The sequence below is a fragment of the Rhinatrema bivittatum genome, chromosome 1 (genome assembly GCF_901001135.1).
Source record: "Rhinatrema bivittatum chromosome 1, aRhiBiv1.1, whole genome shotgun sequence".
Taxonomy (NCBI): Eukaryota; Metazoa; Chordata; class Amphibia; order Gymnophiona; family Rhinatrematidae; genus Rhinatrema; species Rhinatrema bivittatum.
This window is the reverse complement of record NC_042615.1, coordinates 397,830,034-397,852,402: the sequence shown is the minus strand read 5'-3', so window position 1 is coordinate 397,852,402 and position 22,369 is coordinate 397,830,034. Positions and strand designations below refer to the sequence as shown.

The window sequence follows — 22,369 nt, the reverse complement described above, 5'->3', positions numbered from 1 at the left end:
AAGGAAGCGCAGGGTGCTGGTACATTCGCTAAATCTACCCAATGATGCCAGACGGACCCGCGAGGTGGTCCCTCGACTGGGGGGTCGCCTTGCTATCTTCTACGAAGAGTGGGTCCAAATCACGTCTGATCAATGGGCTGTGGATATTCTAAGACGCGGTTACGCTTTGGATTTTGTTTGCGGTCCTCGGGACCGGTTCCTGTTTTCCCGTTGCGGGCCCTTAATCAAACAGGGAGCCGTGCGGCAGACCCTCGATCGTCTCCTTCAATTGGGGGCCATAGTGCCGGTGCCAGCCGCCGAACTGGGCCGGGGGCATTATTCAATCTACTTTGTGGTTCCCAAGAAGGAAGGTACTTTTCGTCCTATCCTGGGCCTCAAGCAGGTCAACCGGTCCCTCAGAGTCCCTCGTTTCCACATGGAGACACTCCGTTCAGTGATAGCGGCAGTTCATCCGGGAGAATTCTTGGCTTCGTTGGATCTCACGGAGGCGTATCTCCACATACCAATTTGTCAAGCTCATCAGCGTTACCTACGCTTCAAAATTTTGGGTCAACACTTCCAATTTCGCGCTCTTCCCTTTGGCCTGGCCACAGCTCCACGGGTTTTCACGAAGATCATGGTGGTAGTGGCGGCAACCTTGCGCAAGGAAGGCATCCTTTTGCATCCTTACCTAGACGATTGGCTCATCCGTGCAAAGTCACGAGCGCAGTGTATCCTCGCAGTCGTCAGAGTGGTACAACTTTTCCAATCTCTGGGATGGATTGTCAACTTCACCAAGAGCAGCCTGGTCCCGTCCCAGTCATTGGATTTTCTGGGAGCTCACTTCAACACCAAGAATGCCAGGGTTTTTCTGCATCCGGACAGAGCTCATTCTCTGCGTCAGCAGATTCAAGGATTTATGGCGCTCGAGACGCCCACTGCCTGGGACTACCTGCAGGTACTGGGGACCATGGCCTCGACCATCGATCTGGTTCCTTGGGCATTTGCGCATCTGAGGCCTCTGCAGAGATCCCTACTCTCCCGGTGGCAGCTGGTGTCGAGAGATTTCCAGGCAATCCTTCCGATTCCGAGAGGAACCTTCATCAGTCTCCATTGGTGGCTGGATCCGCGGCACCTAGCTCAGGGGGTGTCACTGGAGGACCCGGATTGGGTGATTATCACCACGGTCGCCAGCCTCACAGGCTGGGGAGCGGTCTGTCGGGACAGCTCAATCCAGGGTCGATGGACGGAGGAACAGTCGAAGTGGCCCATCAACCGCTTGGAGACCAGGGTGGTCCGTCTGGCGTTACAGGGTTTCTTCCCCATAGTACGCCATCAAGCAGTCAGGGTGCTATCGGACAATGCGACTACAGTGGCGTACATCAATCGCCAGGGAGGCACGAGAAGTCGGTTGGGCTCTCTGGAAACCGACAAATTGATGGAGTGGGCAGAGCTTCACCTCCAACGACTAGCGGCCTCGCATATATTTATTTATTTATTTATTTATTTAAATGCTTTTAAAATATACCGACATTCATAGGACACATCATGCCGGTTCACAATCAACATTGCAAAGGAGGAAGAGGAAATTACAAATAACAGGGAGGGGGGAGGTGGAGCAGTGAAGGAAAAAGGAGAGGATGGGGGTCAGGTGACAGTAAGTGCAGAAGTTGCGGGAAGGAGAAAGGTAGTGAAGTGCTAGGGGAGAGAGAAATTGATAGGAACTGTGTTAAAAGTAGCGGGAGCGGACAACGTACATGTGGACTTTCTCAGCCGACAAAACTTGGATCCCGGAGAGTGGGAGCTCTTGCAGCAGGCGATGCGGATAATAGTACGGCGATGGGGGACACCGCACGTAGACTTAATGGCAACCGCCGGAAATGCAATGGCTGCCCGCTTCTTCAGCCGCAGGCGGGAGCGCGGCGCCGAGGGCGTGGACGCGCTGGTCCTGCCCTGGCCGCGCCACTGTCTCCTATATGTTTTCCCACCGTGGCCCCTCGTGGGCAAGGTCATCCGCAGGATAGAGGCACACCAAGGGCCGGTGATCCTTGTGGCGCCAGAGTGGCCCCGACGACCGTGGTTCGCGGATCTTCGCAATTTGACGGTGGAGGGTCCCCTTCGTCTCGGTCAGCTGCCACGTCTTCTACGCCAGGGACCAATATTTTTCATGGAGGCAGATCGCTTCTGTCTTGCGGCCTGGCTTTTGAGAGGCATCAGTTGAGGAGGCGTGGTTATCCGGAGCCGGTTATTTCAACGCTACTTAAAGCACGTAAGATGTCCACCTCTGTTACCTATGTTCGAGTCTGGAAGGTCTTTGAGGATTGGTGTGGAGCGAATGACATTCTTCTCATGCAGGCCTCAGTGCCACAAGTCCTTTCCTTCTTGCAGGCAGGTTTGGATTTGGTCTTGCTTACAATTCTCTTCAGGTTCAGGTGGCGGCCTTGGGGGCTTTTCTTCGCAGTTGAAATAAGGAGTTTCTGTCCGCGCATCCGGACGTCTCCCGTTTCCTTAAAGGAGTAAATCACTTGAAGCCTCCGATTCGCCCACCTTGTCCGTCGTGGAATCTGAATCTGGTGCTCCGAGTCCTCTGTGGTTCGCCGTTCGAACCTCTAAGCTCGGCTACCATCAAGGACGTCACTCTCAAGACCATTTTTCCCGTGGCAATCAGTTCAGCAAGACGTATTTCCGAGCTGCAGGCCCTATCCTGTCGTGAACCATACCTTCGTTTCACGCCTGAAGGGGTTTCGCTGAGGACGATTCCTTCTTTTCTCCCTAAAGTGGTTTCGGCATTCCACCTCAACCAGTCGGTGGAATTACCATCTTTTGCCTCTTCTGAGTCTGGAGACCTGCGTAGACTGGAGGTGACTAATGATTTTCGGCTCTCTGATCATCTGTTTATCCTCTGGTCCGGACCCCGGAAGGGTTGCATGGCCTCCAAACAATCTATAGCGCGGTGGTTGAAGGGAGCGATCATAGCGGCATACCTTGGCGTAGGTAAGTCCCCTCCGCTGGTTGTCAAGGTTCATTCTCTTCAAGCCCAGGTGACATCTTGGGCGGAGAGCTCCTCCGTCTCCACTCAGGAGATTTGTAGGGTGGCCACCTGGAAGTCGATCCATACTTTTGCGAGACATTATCGCCTGGACGTCGGTGCTCCGTCGGGCGGTCAGCTTGGAGACAAGGTAATATGAGCAGGGCTGTCTGTGGCCCACCCGTGATGAGAAAGCTTTGGTACATCCCACCGTCTGGAATGATCCTGGTATGTACAGGGAAAAGAAAATTATTCCTTACCTGCTAATTTTCGTTCCTGTAATACCATGGTTCATTCCAGACACCCTCCCTTGGTTTGGGGGTTTGCTTGTGGGACATCCCTGCCTACCTGTCTTAACAATCTTTTACTCTGTATTTCGAATACTGCGCGTCTTTTTTGTTCACGCACTGCTGTTCGCAAGTTCACTGTTCAGAATTTAGTTGCTGTTTATTTGGACAGTGGTTATTTCAATTCCTTTTTTGATTATTTGATCCCTCTGTTTTTAGTTTCTCTCTTTTGGGCTTTGTTAGTCTAGTTACTGAGAGCTGTTACAGGGGAGGCGTGGTTATATGGTTCCTCCCCTGGGAATTTTGTGTTCTGACTCCATCTGCTGGACATGGAACATAACCCACCGTCTGGAATGATCCATGGTATTACAGGAACCAAAATTAGCAGGTAAGGAATAATTTTCTTTTAAAGGCCTATCGCATGCGTTAACGGGGCTTTTCGCATGCATTAAGCCCTTAACGCATGCAAAAATGCCTTATCGCATTTTGATAAATGACCCCCATAGTTAGACATTTTTTCCTTGCTATGTTTGAAAAATAATCTAAATACCCAATCTCTGTCAGATTCAAAAGCAAATGTGGTTAACAAAGTGGCCCCCTGAACTAATTCACTGTCTGAGGTCTCTAATATCTTGGAGATGTTTAAATTAGACACCAGTACATCTGCCTCAGCTATTTGTGCCTCTTCCTGTCCTACCTTTTCCTGTTTTTTAAAAGCTGGAATATAATAAACCTTAACCAAAGGTGGAATTGATGTTTCTGGAATTTTAAAAATTTCCAGCAAATATCTTTTAAACATTTCCTTAGGGGATACAAGAGGTAGCTTTGGAAAATTTATGAATCGCAAATTTCTCTTCCTATTAGCATTTTCTAAATTTTCTATCTTTATTTGCAACAATTGATTTTCTTTTACTGCTAAATCTTGAACTGTTTTCCAATTTTCTAAATCTTTTTTAATACTATCAAATTCATTTTGTTCTTTTTCAATATTCCTCTCCAGATTAACCACTTTATCTTGTATAAAATTCACCTTCTCAACTATTGGGTTTACTTGAGCAACCATTGCATTTTGCAAACTAACAATTGCATCCATTATCACGTCTAAGGTTACTTCATTAGGTTTTACTAAAAGTGGTAAAGATAATTTAGACAGGTGGGCAAGATCTTCATCCTTTGGTAACCTGGGTTGAACCCTTCCTTGCACCATTTCAAGTGAAACAGTTTGCCCCTCAAGGGGATTCATCCGGTTTATATACCCATTCCCTTCCGGAGGAAGTGGTCCCGCTATGGTCGAACCATTCCCTGCGCCTTCCGCAGTATGGTTGGCCCCCACTTCCACCTGGATCCTGGATATAGCCGGATTAATTGGTGGTTCCCTAAAGATCGGGGATAAAGATAGAGAAAGGTCTGGTGGAGAGCCCACGATATTATCTCTAAGGGTATCTTCCGCCTGCACCGCATCTGATCTCAAAGTGCGCTGAACATGAGTGTCCATGGGACCTTTTATTAGGGATCCGGGGGTAGAAACGGGTTCCTCCCTCTCCTTTGCCCTTCTTTTACGAACAGAATGAGGCATTGAAATCAAAATTTACTAAAACAGACCCCACTTATCACTCAAAATTGTGAAAAAAGATAAAAGTTTTGAATCCTTGGGAGGAGTGAAAGAATAAACCTTATACTTACAAAAACAGCGTAAAGTCCAACCAAAGACTGTCCAAAGCTGAACAAAGCCGAACTAAGCTGCGTGCCCCTTCGGAGCGCGTGGCTTAGGCAGCCTGCCGGCGGCGACCTTGCACCGCAATTAGGCCGATTTTATGAGCCTCGGCGCCTCCACCCTGTGATGTCACAAAGGGGGCGGAGTCAGAATAGTCATCGGGGCTAGCAGCCTCACCTCCAGCTGCTTCGGGGTCGGGCTCACCTCTCCCAGGTAACAGTCTCTGCCAGAAAGAAATCCTCTTTCAAAACTCCTCAGAAATTTCAAATGCTGGGCTGGTTTTTAGAGCCTCAGCGCCTCCCCCCTGTGATGTCACAAAGGGGGCGGAGTCAGAATAGTCATCGGGGCTAGCAGCCTCACCTCCAGCTGCTTCGGGGCCGGGCTCACCTCTCTCAGGTAACAGTCTCTGCCAGAAAGAAATCCTCTTTCAAAACTCCTCCGAATCCTGGTTGCTTTTGAAGAGAATACTGGCAGGCTGGGGTCACTGCAGAGCAATATATACTGTGATGTCAGCTTGCTCCAGCTCCATCTGCTGGCAGGGGAAGCATAAACCCATGGTCCTGAGTCCATCTGTCTACACTAAGGAAAACAAAATTATCAGGTAAATAGTAATTTCTCCATTTAAAAATATGGAGTTACGCATATAACTGTTGGCCCTGCGCCTTTTCCACCCTCTTATTTTTGATGTGTTTATGGGTATATACGCTCCTATTTTGTAGCTTTTTTCTCGTGGGTGGCCCACATATGAATGTATGTGGGCATTTTTGCATACAGCGCTTTTAAAATCGACCTCTTTTTATTTTTGAAAGGCTTTTTCTAACCCTTCTGTATTTCAAAGGCCTTGTATCTAATGTGGTGGGTCTGGTATAGCTTTAGAGTACCTGGTCCTTGAGAGTACAATATAAATCTCAGGTTGTATTGTTTTTTCTCATAGGACAAGCAGGATGGTTGTCCTCACAAATGGGTGACATCGAGGATGGAGCCCAACCACGGAAAACTTCTGTCAAAGTTTCAGGAACTTTAACTGGCCCCTACTGGGCATGCCCAGCACGGCACTAACCCTGCAGCCAGCAGGGGTCTCCCTTCAGTCTTCTTTTTTCCGCGCAGCAGTAGCCACGCGGTTAAGGAGCTCTTACCACATTCCTGACAGGAATTTCTTCAACTAATTTCTTGAAGAAAAATTTGCCCTCAGGGGTCTCCCCTCTTCAAGTTTGCTCCGCGGTACGTCGGTAAGTTTTTGCCGTTGTTTTTGTCGACTACCGTCGAGTTTGGCCCTCGAGGCCTGTTGGCAGTCGACCGTCCCGGGGCTAAATTTTTGGGCCATGGCGTCGGGGTTCCGTCTGTGCCCGGACTGTACACGAACTATGTCCATCACAGACCCACATAAAGTCTGTGTTTTGTGTTTAGGGAGTGAGCATGATGTCCTGACTTGCACCAAATGTGCCCTAATGACACCAAAAGGTCGCAAAGCCAGAATGGAGAAAATGGGACTCCTTTTCCATGCCCACACTCCGACGCCATCGATTGCATAGACGTCATCGGAACCGGCACCGTCGAAGTTTCACCATCGTCGACAGCCTCCCGGTGACCGCCTGCCATCGACGTCTCCGCGGCCATCGACTCCCGTCCCTTCCCCCAAAGATCGCGGGGATCGGAGGGAAAAACATCGCCATCGACGTCAGAAGTCTCAGACCGTCGAGGAATCGAAGTCATCGACCTCAGTTCTGTCCGAGCCTCCTCCGAAGAAGTCTCGACCAGAAGTGGCACCGTCCACTCCTGTCTCGCAGACACCGAGGCAACCCTCACCCCTTCGGGGTTTGGGAGCCGCGACTCCACCGATGATGGTGGTCCCTCCGGCTCAGCCTCAGCCTCCCTCTCCCGTGGAGCCGGGTATTGTTACCTCAGGTCTCCGGGTAGAACTGGACCGGCTGGTCCAGGAGGCCATCGACAAGGCGATGCAACGGTTCCAGACTCCTCCGGCACCGAGAGTGGAACCGGTCACCGACCCGATTCCAGCAGCACTGGCACCGCTGCTTGCCCGGATGGAAGCGCTTATGACTGCCCTTCCTCCGGTGATACCCGGGTCTCCGACAGCTATCTCCTCGAGTGGAGAAACACCGTCCCGAATTCCCCTTCGGGGGTAGTACCATCGGTACCATGTCGTTCCTCGCCACCGATACATTCCACGGGGGCGATACGCACGTCAGCTCCATTGAGAATTTCGATGACAGCACCCATACCATCGATGCCGACACCGATTCCTTCGATGCCGGCACCGGCACCAATGCCATCGAGGACCTTTTCAATACCCCCGACGATTCCTTCGAGTTTCTCGGAGCCTCAGCTGGGGCCTTCAGGTATCCAACCCCCTCATGGTCCTACAAGTCAGCAACCTGATCCTTACGACACCTGGGGTGATGATACCTCCACAGACACCGATGATTTGCCTTCACCACCCTCTCCTGCGGGGAGTAGAAAGTGTTCTCCTCCTGTGGACCTCTCTTTCATAAATTTCGTGAAGGAAATGTCAGAGTTTGGTCCCTTTTCAGCTTCAATCAGAACAAGATGACAGGCACCAGATGATGGAGTTGCTCCAATTCTTGGATGCCCCTAAAGTCATCACTTCTATTCCAATTCATCAGGTTTTTCTGGACCTTATAAAAAAGAATTGGGAATCTCCTGGATCTGTTGCTCCAGTAAACAAAAAAGCTGACTCTACCTATCTTGTACAGTCAGCACCTGGCTTTCAGAAACCTCAGCTAGACCACCACTCTGTTGTGGTAGAATCAGCTCAAAAGAAAGCTAAAAGAATAAAGCCACATTCTTCCATACCTCCTACTAAGGAAAATAAATTCCTAAATAGTATAGGTAGGAAAGTATTCTACTAGAATAGCTTCTTATCAGCTATATATGACCCAATATAATAGGGTCATCTTTAAACAGATACAGGAGTACTCAGATACTTTACCAGAGCAGTTCCAACCACAACTTCAATCCCTAATAAATAAAGGTTTTGAAGCTGGGAAGCATGAGATAAGAACAGCTTATGATTTCTTTGATGCTTCCACCAGACTTTCTGCTACGGCCATCTCTGCAAGACGCTGGGCTTGGCTAAAGTCATCTGACTTTCGACCTGAGGTACAGGACAGGCTCTCTGATCTGCCCTGTCTAGGGGATAATTTCTTTGGTGAGCAAATTCAGCAAATTGTTGCTGAATTGAAGGATCATCATGAGACACTTAAACAGCTCTCATCCATTCCTTCTGACTTACCTTCTAAACAGCCGTTCAAGAAGGACTTTAAAAAGTCCTTCTTCCGTCCATGGAAGTATTATCCCCCACAAACCAAGTCTAGGTCTGCGAGGCCTTACCATAAATCTCAGCCTCGCCAGTCTCGAAAACAAAAGCCCGCAGCAGCTCCGCAACCTGGCCCTGCATCGGGTTTTTGACTTTTAATTAGAGAGCAGTTGCCAAATCCCTCTTCCAACCATTCCAGTAGGAGGTCGCTTAAGCCACTTTCTAGAAAAATGGCATCATATCACCACAGATCAATGGGTGATAGCGATAATGGCACATGGTTACCACCTCAACTTCCTGACTCTTCCTTCGGACTCCCCACCCATGCAGGCGTGGGGACTCACCGATCACTCTGTTCTTCTAGAGCAGGAAGTTTCCCTACTCCTCCAGTCAAATGCTATAGAACCCATTCCTCCCTCACAACAAGGACTAGGGTTCTACTCCAGGTACTTCCTGATTCCAAAAAAGTCAGGAGGACTTCGACCAATCCTGGATTTACGAGCCCTCAACAAGTACCTTCACAGAGAGAAGTTCAAGATGGTAACCCTGGGCTCGCTTCTCCCTCTGCTGCAAAGAGGAGACTGGCTCTGCTCTCTAGACCTAAAAGATGCCTATACTCACATTGCGATAACGCAACCTCATCGCAAATACCTCCGTTTTTTAGTAGGCCGAAATCACTATCAATACCGAGTGCTCCCTTTCGGCCTGGCATCCGCACCACGAGTTTTCACCAAATGCCTTGTGGTGGTTGCAGCTTTTCTCAGGAAGGAAGGTGTCCACGTCTACCCCTATCTGGACGATTGGTTAATCAGGGCCCCAACCCAATCGCTCGGTCCTCCCTGACCCTGACAATTCAAACACTACTTTCTCTAGGGTTTCTTGTCAATTACGAGAAATCCTACTTAATCCCATCTCAAACCTTATCCTTCATTGGGGCAGACTTGGATACCTTACAGGCAAAAGCCTTCCTTCCTCATCAACGAGTCCAAATCCTTGTGTCCCTAGCTTGCCAGTTGCAGTCTCAACGCACAGCAACAGCTCAACAATTCCTTATTCTCCTGGGACACATGGCCTCCTCAGTTTATGTGACTCCCATGGCCCGCCTGTCCATGAGAGTCATGCAGTGGACTCTCAGATCACAGTGGATCCAAGCTGTTCAGCCTCTGTCCTCCATTGTTCGCATCACCGATGCACTCCGTCTGTCTCTTGATGGTGGAAAACTCAATCCAACCTCCTACAGGGCTTGTCTTTTCACCCACCAGATCCTCAAATAATTCTCACAACCGACGCTTCCAACGTCGGTTGGGGAGCTCATGTAAACAATTTACAAACCCAAGGATTCTGGTCTCCAGAGGAAGCCAAACACCAGATCAACTTCCTGGAACTTCGAGCAATTCGATATGCTCTCAGGACTTTTCAAGATTGCCTATCGAACCACGTAATCTTGATTCAGACGGACAACCAGGTGGCCATGTGGTACATAAACAAGCAGGGGGGCACAGGTTCCTTTCTTTTGTGCCAGGAAGCTGCGCAAATTTGGGCAGAAGCCCTCTCCCGCTCCATGTACCTCAGAGCCACCTACTTGCCGGGAGTGAACAATGTCTTGGCAGACAAACTGAGTCGTGTCTTCCACCCACACGAGTGGTCCCTCAATCCCTTGGTAGCAACCACTCTGTTCCAACAATGGGGTTATCCCCATATAGACATCTTTGCGTCCCCTCAGAACCACAAAGTGGACAATTACTGCTTTCTCATTCGGAGCCAGCACTCTCGGCCCAGGGATGCATTCTCCCTCCCGTGGACAACCGGTCTGCTTTATGCATTCCCTCCACTTCCTCTTCTGTCGAAGACTCTCGTGAAGCTACGTCAGGACAGGGGAACCATGATCCTGATAGCACCGCACTGGCCACGCCAAGTGTGGTTTCCCATACTCCAGGATCTCTCCATCCGCAGGCACATTCCTCTGGGACAGGACCCGCATCTGGTCACTCAAAACGAAGGATGCCTCCTCCATCCCAACCTCCAAGGTTGGGATGGAGGAGGCATCCCTGACGGCATGGATGTTGAAAGGTTAGTCCTTCAACCATTTAACCTTTCGGATTCAGTTTCTCGTGTCCTGATCGCTTCACGAAAGTCTTCCACAAGAAAATCTTATTCATACAAATGGAAAAGGTATACATCATGGTGCACTTTCTCAGTCCCTTGATCCCCTTTCCTGTCCAATTTCCAATTTCTTGGACTATCTCTGGCATTTATCTGAATCAGGTCTCAAAACCTCTTCCATCAGAATGCATGTCAGTGCGGTTGCCGCCTTCCATAAAGGTGTCCCTATTTCAGTACAACCCCTTGTAACACGCTTCCTTAAAGGCTTGCTCCATTTGAAGCAACCTTTACGTCCTCCGGCCCCATCTTGGGACTTTAATTTGGTTCTTGGTCGCCTTATGAAACCACCTTTCGAACCTCTTCACTCCTGTGACCTAAAATATCTCACATGGAAAGTGTTATTCCTTTTGGCTATCACTTCGGCTCGCAGGGTTAGTGAACTACAGGCCATAGTTACCTATCCGCCTTACACTAACTCCTGCAGGACCGGGCGGGTACTCCGCACTCACCCTAAGTTTTGCCTAAGGTAGTTTCGGACTTTCATATTATATCAATCCATCATACTACCTATCTTCTTTCCCAGGCCCCACTCCAACTCCGGGGAACAGACTCTGCATACCCTTGACTGTAAACGAGCTCTAGCTTTCTATCTAGACCGTACAGTTGCCCACAGGAAGAGCACTCAGTTATTCATCTCTTTCCATCCTAACAAGTTAGGGCAACCTGTGGGTAAGCAGGCTCTTTCCTCCTGGTTGGCGGACTGCATCTCCTTCTGCTATCAGCAAGCTGGCATTCCTTTCCAAGACCGTGTCAAAGCACACTCTGTGAGGGCCATGGCGACTTCAGTAGCACACCTTCGATTGGTGCCGCTTCCTGACATCTGCAAGGCTGCCACCTGGAGTTCCCTCCATACATTTGCAGCCCATTATTGCCTGGATAAAGCTGGAAGACAGGATTCCATCTTCGGCCAGTCTGTCTTGCGTAACCTTTTTCCAGCATAAGGTACCAACACCCTTTCACCTTCCCGGTAGGGTGCGGATGCCCTCTACCAAATTCCACCCCAGTTGTTGTGCCTGTTGCACGCTGTTGGGTGCATTTGGTGCACGATAGGACATCCTCAGCTCGGTACTCACCCATTTGTGAGGACAACCATCCTGCTTGTCCTGTGAGAAAGCAAATGTTGCTTACCTGATGTAACAGGTGTTCTCACAGGACAGCAGGATGTTAGTCCTCACGAAACCCGCCCACCACCCCGTGGTGTTGGGTTCGTTTTTTATTATGTTATTTTTCGGCACTGCCTGTAGCTTTGAAACAAGACTGAAGGGAGACCCCTGCTTGCTGCAGGGTTAGTGCCGTGCTGGGCATGCCCAGTAGGGGCCAGTCAAAGTTCCTGAAATGTTGACAGAAGTTTTCCGTGGTTGGGCTCCATCCTCGATGTCACCCATTCGTGAGGACTAACATCCTGAAGCAACATTTGCTATATCTGATTTCATCAGGCAGTGTGCTTTGCTAATCAAGGTAAATGACACAATGAATAGAAACCTAGCTAAGTTTAAAACTGTATTTTTTGTTATTAAACGCTATACCCATATCCTCCTCCTTTTTTACTTTCATCAGTTTTATTTTGTTCACTTTCTGACAATTTGGATAGCCAGGCAGTTTTGTGATTCCATGGGTTTTTTGTTTTTTGTTTTTTTACTTTGCAGGTCTTTGCTATAAACCACACACATCCTATTTTGCCTCTCTTAATAATGGTAATCAAACTTGCAAATGATATATTACTGTTGTTAGACAGAATGGCTGAGTTTATAGGAACTATTTTTCCCACATATTACTAATATCTATGATTTTGTGACTTTTAACTGATGGTGGAAGGGTTGAGAGAATAGGGTCTTTTTTGGTTGTGAATCTGTGGCATTGAATTGCTCAAACTTCTCAGGTTAGTGAAGGACTTAAGCAGTAGGGATGCCACAAGAAGAATTACTGAAAAGTCTTTTGAGGCTTTTTTCTTAGATTTTGTTTTTTTCAGAAGAATACATTTAGTTTTAGTTAGTAATGCTGTTCTGTAATAAATTCTGCTGAATAACTGAGCCTTATTCATTAGGATACAAGTTATTTCTCCAGATATCAGTTGAGGATATCTTGCTGACTGAAGATTAAAGGTTGAATCATTCTAGGACAAACTTGTTAACGATCTAATGATTTTAAGAATTTTTTGTGCTGAAAAAAATCTTTGGCATGTTATTTTTTGGGAAATGTAATTCTGAAATATTGTTTTTTATTGTTTTTCAAAATGTAAACTAGATTTTTACAATGTAAGCAGTATTTTGAAAAGCATATGTTTCCTTTTAATGTTTATATCTGAACCTATCAAGTAAAATTTAAACAATGGTCTACAGTTTTCATGTGTGTAGCTTGGGAAACCAGACCTAGTTGCAATTCTCAAAGACTGGAGTAGGCTGTCATTAAGATAATTCTTGTACTTATTTATTTATTTATTTATTTATATATACCGGTTTTCGATTTACATATCACATCTGTTTACATACAACGTAATGGTGCAGGAAGACAACCAAGTTTTATTCAGTTATCTCAAGCTCTTCATGAAATGTTTTGCATTGGCTTTTATTTTACTCTTAGGCTATATTTATACAATTAGCTGTAAGATGAGGGAAGAATGCTATCATTGTTTACATAGGCTTGTGAGTTCCCTTATACCTAATTAATGTCATTCATCTTTTTTCATCCCCTACTCTGCTGGTTTCTTAATGTTTCTGGAAAAGGCAATCCCCACCCACTTTTTTTATGGTCATATTTGTTGTGTTTCAGTGGAAGAATTCATGACCTCAAAATGGTTTCTTAGGGGGGGTGCCTGAAATAAAATACATTTTCATTTTTATTTCATGGTATATTTTTACATATGTTGGTTTGTGAATTAACAGGCTGGTCAGGAGGAGAATACTTCATTTTTTCAAACTACATTTGAGGCAATGTTTGCACACTGTTGGGAATGGATACTATGAAGAAAATTGCTAAATGATGAAATATTATGCAGGGGGTGGCCAACTCCTGTACTTGAGAGCCATAAATAGGCCAGGTATTCAGGATATCTACAATGAATATGCATACGATAGATTTGCCTACAATGGAGGTAATGCATGCAAATCTATCTCATGCATATTCGTTGTGAATATCCTGAAAACCTGGCCTGTTTGTAGCTTTCAAGGCCACCTCTCCTATAATGGATTATGCATTAGTGTATGAGTATTAAATAGAAAGGAAGTACGAATTTAAACAATGTTTAAAAGTTTTACCTGGATGACAAACAATTTGGTTTTATTTGAATGTATAAGAAATTGTACTGCATAAAATTTAGAAAGAACTTCCTCTGTACATATTTTTCTCTCTTCCCCCCCCCCCAGGCTAAAGAAATTCTCACAAAAGAATCAAATGTACAGGAGGTACGCTGCCCTGTTACAGTCTGTGGGGATGTCCATGGACAATTCCACGATCTTATGGAGCTCTTTAGAATTGGAGGAAAATCACCAGATACCAATTATCTATTCATGGGAGACTATGTGGACAGAGGATATTATTCAGTTGAAACAGTGACTCTTCTTGTAGCATTGAAGGTACAATTCATTAACTTTCTTTGGTTACATACAGTAGATGTGTATATTGAGAGTTTATCAGATTAGAGCCAAGTCTGTTGCTTAAACCATGATGCTGTGGTTAAGCCTAGGGATGTCGCAAACATAGTGTACCTAGACCCAGGAAGGGAGTGAAGATGGTTGGTGGCCCTTACTGATCAATTGTCACTGAGAAGGTGGGTCTTGGAGGAGGTACTCCTTCAGCCTTTAAGCCGTTGAGGGTCTTGTGATCCACCGAGGCAAGCTTTCTAGGGGGAGGAATAATAGAGGACTACTGAAGGAGGAAAAGATGAAAAAATGGACTGAGGTGTATTCAGTAAATGCTTTTGAATCTTACAGGGTCATGTATTTCGCGTTAGGGCCTTAATGCTAGCGATAACGCCTTATGCATGTGATAACGCCATAACGAACGTGTTAAATAGCGCAACGTGCTAGTATGCAAATGTCACATTTGCTTTGCAAATGGGAGGAGTTTGGGCAGAGTTAATGGTAAAGAGCAGCTCCTATTGTGGAATGAGATAGAGTAACACACAATAAAGTGGGTTTTAAAGGGCAGAAATAACTACACAACCTTTTTTCTGTGCATTGTGCCCGTGTTAGCCTTGCGTTACTGAGCGAAAGGTTTTTATCGCACATGCCGTTTGGGAGAGAGAGTGAGAGAGATCCTCTGTAGAGAAATCAATGTCACACTCTATTTATACTACTGTAAGCGGGGGGGGGGGGGGGTGGTTTTATATACACAGCAAAGTTGACATCGGTCTCTCTCGGGACTCCGAGTGAGATCTGGTTACACCTCCTCCTCCTCAGGCTGGTCCTGTCTTTGGCAGCTTTTGAGGAGGAGTTAGAATGCAGAGTGAAGCTGGTGGTCAGCCGAACCTACAAGGCCCGCCACTGATGCTGGAGCCGCTGCTGGAGAACCTGGACCTTCTCCTTGGTGTGCTACTGATGTAGCTGCTACTGGTGCTCCAGCTGCCTTCGATGAGCAGTGGGACACTGGTGCTGCCTCCAGCAGAGACCATCCCCATCACCGATCCCTCAGATGAGAGAGGTCCACTGAGGCGGGTGGTACCGCCTCCGGGACTATCCCCATGGCTGGTATTGCCCGAGCCCATACCGGGTCCGCCAGTGTCCCCGGGTGATCTAAGCGACCCGTGTATATGACCCGTGGGGGGGGGGGGGGGGGGGGTGAAGCCTCTGAGTCCTCTCTCCGATCCATCACCTCTGGAGGAGTGACGCAGATCTCCTCCCGAAGACTTGACGTTCATGGGCTTTGTGCGGGCCATGGCGAAGTCCATCCCCTTCCAGCTCCTGACAGAGGAGGATGCCAGGCACAAGACAGGGGAGCCAGGCACAAGACAGGGGAGCCTCTTCCCCTGCCTCCTCTCAGGGACCTGCTATGTCAAGGTCCCATCCTCCACGAGGATCCGGCTCAATTCTCTCTTACGGTCTGGCCCTTGAGAGGGCTAGACTGAAGAAAAGAGGTTACTCGGAGCCAGTGATAGATACACTCCTCCGAGCTCGCAAGTTTTCCACATCCCTCACCAACATAAGGATCTGGAGAGTATTTGAAGCCTGGTGCGACACTCATGGCACCAATCCACATGCGACCACAATCCCTATTGTTCTGGATTTCCTGCAGGATGGACTTCAGAAGGGTCTCTCCCTAAGCTCCATCAAGGTTCAAGTGGCTGCGCTGTCTTGCTACGGTCCCAGGAGGGATGGCAAGACCATTGCCACGCATCCAGATGTTTCCCGCTTCCTGAAAGGAGTCAAGCACATTCGTCCGCCACTGAAGTGGCCAGTGCCCCTGTGGAACCTCAACATAGTTTTGGATTTTCTCGCGGGATCCACCTTCCGACCCCTTCGGGGCCTGTCTCTCCGTTCGCTAACTTTGAAGATGGTGTTCTTGCTGGCAGTGTGTTCCGCACGCCGCATCTCCGAGCTACAAGCGCTGTCCTGCTGTGATCCCTTTCTCAGAATCACTCCAGAGGCTATCCATCTTCGCACGGTTCCCTCTTTCTTACCTAAAGTAGTCTCACAATTTCACCTCAACCAAACCATATCTTTGCCAACCACGGCGGGTTTGAAGAAATCAGAAGACGGGCGTTTGCTAGGCCATCTCGACATCGGCAGATTGCTGCCCAGATACCTGGAAGAGACAGAAGCAGTACGAAAGACGGACCATCTGTTCGTCCTTCACAGCGGGAAGAAGCAAGGGGAAGCGGCCTCTCGGCCCACCATAGCCCGCTGGATCAAAGAAGTTATCAGAGCGGCCTACGTAGAGGCCGGGAAGTCACCACCTCTGCAGGTCAAGGCTCATTCCACCAGAGCGCAGGCGGCCTCTTGGGCAGAATCTAGGATGCTGTCGCCCGTGGAGATACATAAGGCGGCGACATGGTCCTCCCTCCATACCTTTTCCAGATTTTACCGTCTGGATGTCCAGGCCAGGGAGGACACAGCATTTACGAGGGCAGTCCTACGCGGTCCTCAGGCAGCCTCCCGCCCAGTCCGGGAGTAAAGCTTTTGTACATCCCACTTGTTCTGAGTCCATCTGGCTACACGCCAGGAAATGTTGAGATTACTTACCTGATAATCTCCTTTTCCTTAGTGTAGACAGATGGACTCAGCATCCCGCCCGGCTGCCGGTGTACATGGGTTTCACTGATTCAAGGTAAGCCATGTCATTTTCTTACATAAGAGCGTCCACTCTACCAGGTGTCGACGCCTTCCGGTTGGAAGCGCTGGCGGTCTCCAGCTACTATCAATCGGTCAGGGGAATCCTGTTTCACTAATTCATTGATCATCAGTACACATATATCCATAACAGCTTTTGCAAGGAAGATTACTGAGTTGCTTCACTTCCTGTGGGGGTTTATGTACCTGTGCTGTCGTCAGATCCGTCTCCAACTGCTAGCACGGGCACACTATACCCACTTGTTCTGAGTCCATCTGTCTACACTAAGGAAAAGGAGATTATCAGTAAGTAATCTCAACATTAGAGAAATCTGAAGGCTTAGATATCACTGGGGATTTAGAAGTGAGAAGGCCTTTTCTGCTGAAATGAGCTAGAGATCAGGTTAAATATTTGGGTGTTTGGATTCCATGACAAAACTTTCCCGTTTATATGTTCTTTACTCAATGCATAGTTAAGCTCTGGAATTCATTGCTAGAAGATGTGGTTAAGGCAGTTAGTGTAACTAGGTTTAAAAAAGGTTTGGACAATTTCCTAGAGGAGAAGCCCATAAATTGTTGTTAACCAAGTAGACATAGAGGATAACTTTAAAACACTTGCACGTGCGTGCCCATATATGTGTGTATATGGGTGCATTCACATCTACACTAGTATTTTATAATCTGCACATATATGAAAAGCGCAGGTTATAAAATACCCTACAATATTTGCATGTAAGTAAAAAAAAATAAAATTGCATCTAAATACATATTGATGTTAATCAAATAAGTTCAGATTTATCTGGCTAAGTAGTGGTTTTGCTGCTATTTAACAAGATAAGTCTGAAAAACACTACTTATCTATCTAAGGGGGTCATTCATCAAATCACGTTAGGGCCTTATTGTGGGCGTTAGGGCTCTAATACCTGCGATAGCGCCATAATGCATGCAATAAATAAAGCATTATGAGATGCGTATGCAAATTTTAACGTTTTAGTTAAATGGGAGAAGTTTGAGCGGAGTTTATGAAAATGAGGGGTGCTTAACGTTTTGTGCGAAAGCGTAACGCACGCTGATACTGAATTTTTTATTTAATATTTATGCATTTTCAATTACATATCAAGGCAATTTGATTTGAAATTCTGTGATACAAGAAAATTATTTCATTATATTAATATACTTTATAAGGTAAATTTAAATCTAAATTACCACTTCCAAGTCCTCAAATACGGGAAACATCAAGATAAAACTTACAGGAAATAGTAAACTAGTTACAAATTTTAGGTAATACTGACTGTATAAAGGGTGGCCCTTCATATTGCCTTAGACGGTATATCAAGCAATGGGGTAGAAGCAACTTTATTCATCAGGAAAGTGGACAGTTGGTAAGACTGAAAAAAAACATACATAGCATTATGGAGTTCTACTATACATTTACAGGGGAACTTCAGTATAAAAAAACCTCCCAGTTCCAAAACTTTTGGTTTCAAAAGCAAGAATTGTTTTCTCCTCTTTCGGGTTTGCTTTGAAAAATCTGGGAACACAGAAACTCTCTTATTCAGGAATCGCTCAGATCTATGGCAAAAAAACATCCTCAATACCCAATACTTGTCAGACTCTAATACAAAGGAAACTAATAATGTAGCTGATTTTAACAGATCCTTCCGAGCCGTTTCTAGTAACGCTGTTAAATCCAGCAGATCATTAACAATAGGAGAGCTAATGCCGAATTTAACGCTGGAAATAACTACACCTTTTTCCCTGGCGTTATGCTGTGCGTTATAACCGAACCGGGATTTGCGAGCTTCTGGGGAGGCTCACATATTAGGCAACTTTTTATTCCACTGTTAGAGAAGCCATTCTGACCTCGGGGTGAGGTTTTGGTGGTGGGCTTGTTTTGGCGGGCAGTTTTACATGCACAGTCAGAGGTACGAACGGCACGGTAGACATCAGTGAAGATTTTATGTGATTTGGAGTGATGAAAGTTTTAAAAAGATAAGATTTGTACAATTTACTCTCGACCTAGCTTGATGCACTCTCTACCTAGTTGCGGTATCTGGAAAATTACCCTACATAAGAACATAAGAAATGCCATACTGTGTCAGACCAAGGGTCCATCAAGCCCAGTATCCTGTTTCCAACAGTGATCAGTCCAAGTCACAAGTACCTAGCAAGTATCCAAACATTAGATAGATCACTATTGCTTATTAATTACCATCATAGCAGTTTATGGATTTAACTTCTAGGAACTTATCCAAACCTTTTTTAAACGCAGTTACACTAACTACTGTAACCACATCCTTTGACAATTAATTCTAGCCTGCCGTCCTTCAGGGCCCTCCCCCATCGCTGTGAGCGACAGCCCGGGAGACCAATCCGGTCCCCGGACCAGGACTGACGTCATCGAAAGGGAGACCCCGCTGAAATTTAAAAGGCAGACCCGGCAGGCGTTTTTCCTCTTCAGAACGGCAGGGAAGGAATGCAGAGTCCTGCGCGGTCGGCGCTAAAGCCCGTCGGGGTAAGGCCTTTTAAATTGCACTTACCCCATCCGGGCTCCTTCGCTGCCCACGCGGCTCAACCTTCAGCCTGCCGTCCTTCAGGGCCCTCCCCCATCGCTGTGAGTGGCAGCTCGGGAGACCAATCTGGTCCCCGGACCAGGACCGACGTCATCGAAAGGGAGACCCCGCTGAAATTTAAAAGGCAGACTCGGCAGGCGTCGCGCGCCTTTGGCGCGCGACAAAGGGGCCTACCCCTTTGTTTCGCCCCTTCGGTTCGCCCCTCGCTTACACCGAGCAGCACCCCATTATACCTCCCAATTCGTATCCTGCAATTTGACTAAAGTCAACAACACCCTGCAAGTCCCCTCTTCCTTTTTGCCGTACCTTAAACGGTGAAATTTTTCTTTCGTCTAATTTGTTTTTCACTCATTAAAAAATGCCTCCCTTTATATGCGACTACCTTGTCTACTCTCAGCACGGATACCACTCTAGTATTTCCCCTATATCACCACACAAGCCCAGACAAATCAGAAGAAGGATCATTCCTATCCCCATCCTCCCCAGCACCCAAGCAATCAGTCTCTCACTCATCTCCTTAATATTGTTCAAAGCACAATCCCTCCAGAAGAAAACACATATCCTACATGACTTCCTAACGTACGCTAAACCAGAAATCTGCGCTATAACTGAAACCTGGTTTAAACAGCATGACACACCCCTTATCAACCAGCTCCCTATCAACAGTTACGACCTCTTCTCAATTCCACACAAAAAGAAAAGAGGTGGAGGTTTACTATTGGCTGTAAAAAAGGAGCTCAAACTGATATCCCAGAAATGTGACCTCCCCCCCAGTACGAAATTGTCTTTTTCAAATCTGATTCGTTTCAAATTTGTCTCATCTACACCCCCCCAGGTCTCCTTGAGAAAGACTCCTCCCCCCTTATTGAATTCTTTGCCAATTCCCTATCCCCTGACCTACCCCCGATTCTCCTTGGCGACTTTAACCTACATGTAGATGCCCGCCCACAGTCCCCCGCCTGTGAAACTTTCATTTCCTCCATGGAAGCCATGGGATACAAGCAAATCATCCACTCCCCTACCCACAAAGCTGGACACACCCTTGATCTCATATTCATCAACTCCACAATCAATATCATCAATTCACCATCATGTTTGGCAGTACCATGGTCTGATCACTCCTTGATCCAAACTACCCTTTCTCTACCGCAAGCATCCCTTAACATGCCAGCGCAACCCATCACTTTTAAATTTCGCAAATCCTGTACAGTGGATACCCTCTCTCAAGCCTGCTCTGACATAGACAACCAGATTGACCTCTCCTCTACTGACAACGCCTTCTCCTCCTGGGTCGACCTTACCCTCAACATTGCTAACAAGCTTTGCCCTGTAACCACAAAATCTGTCAACCCGTCCAGTCGAAATAGAAAACCCTGGTTCACACCCGAACTCAGAAAGCTAAAGTCGCAGATGAGAGCTGCTGAAAGGTGCTGGCGTAAACACCCCTCCCCTGCCTCCAAGAATACATACTACCAGCACATGCACAAGTATAGAAAATCCATACTCCTTACCAAACGTGAATACTATTCAAAAAAATTCACGGCCTACAATATAATCCCAGGGCCCTTTTCTCAATGGTTGCGGACCTCACTAACTCCACCTACACACAGCCTGCAACAACTACATCCAAGAACCGTTGCAATGAATTAGCTCATTTCTTTAGAGATAAAATCTCATCTCTCACTGCAAAATTTTCTCACAGCACCAACAACGTTTCTTTACCTATCATCAACTCTACAGCTACTCTTTCCTCTTTTGACTCCTCGTCCTCACTGGAAATAGAGAACATCTTAAGAAAGATGAAACCTTCTTCTCATCCCTCGGAAACTATCCCTTCTAAACTCCTACTATCAATTCCCAAAGTAATTGCTAAACCGCTATCCAACATCGTCAACTGTTCCTTGGAACAAGGCACAGTCCCTAATTTTCTCAAACATGCTGTAGTTAAACTGCTACTCAAAAAACCTAATCTTGATCCTTCCACCTTGTCCAATTTCAGACCTGTTTCCAACCTACCCCTCTTAGCTAAAATCCTGGAAAGACTCGTAGATTCTCGCCTATCTCTCCACCTTGAACAAAACAACATTTTGCCCTCAACTCAATACGGTTTCAGGAAGCATCTTAGTACTGAAACACTCCTACTCTCACTTACTGACACCCTCATCAAAGGAACTGATTTGGGCTCTTCATATCTGATTGCTATGCTAGACATCTCAGCAGCGTTTGACACTGTCAATCACTCTATCCTTCTCAACATCCTCAGTAATATTGGAATTGCTGGAAACGCGCTATCTTGGTTACAGTCTTACCTACAAAACCGCCTTTTCACTGTCCTTTTGGATAACACTGAATCCGAACCTATCAATCTCCCTCAAGGTGTCCCCCAGGGCTCCTCCCTCTCCTCTACCCTCTTTAACATTTACTTGCTTCCCCTCACCACTCTCCTAACCAATCTGCGTATCAAGCACTTCATATATGCAGATGACGTGCAAATTCTTTTCCCTTTCTCTGATTCCCTCCAAACCGCCCTTCAAAACTGGGAATCCTGCCTTTCCTCCATTAACCAACTCCTCACAGACATGCATCTTGCTCTCAACCCCCAAAAAACTGAGCTCCTTATCATTTCCAACAAGCAGCCACCACCAGCAATCCCCCTCTCACACGCATCGACATCATTCTCATCACACACTCGCAACCTTGGTGTCATCATTGATAATCAACTCTCTTTCAAACCATTTATCAACGCTATTATCAGAGACTGCTATTTCAAACTACAAACGATTAAAAAACTCAGACCACTTCTACACTTCTCTGATTTTCGCACAGTTCTCCAGTCTATTATCTTTTCGAAAATAGACTACTGTAACGCCCTCCTCCTTGGATTCCCTTCAACATATACCAAACCTTTACAACTATTACAAAATGCCACTGCACGTATCCTCACCAATTCCAAAAAAAGGGACCACATCACACCCACACTGATTGAACTCCACTGGCTCCCTATACAATCACGCATTTTGTACAAAACCCTCTCCCTGATACATAAAAGTCTGATTAATGAAAACCT

General features: G+C 46.7%; 1 protein-coding gene across 1 annotated transcript in view; it reads left to right on the top strand.

Moving 5' to 3' along the window:
* The window catches only part of PPP2CB (protein phosphatase 2 catalytic subunit beta), a 428,792-nt gene that overhangs the window by 97,608 nt on the left and 308,815 nt on the right, over nucleotides 1-22,369 (top strand). Inside the window, exon 2 of the mRNA XM_029601853.1 lies at nucleotides 13,829-14,038. Coding sequence (XP_029457713.1) covers nucleotides 13,829-14,038 — 210 coding nt within the window. The remainder of the gene's footprint in view (nucleotides 1-13,828; nucleotides 14,039-22,369) is intronic.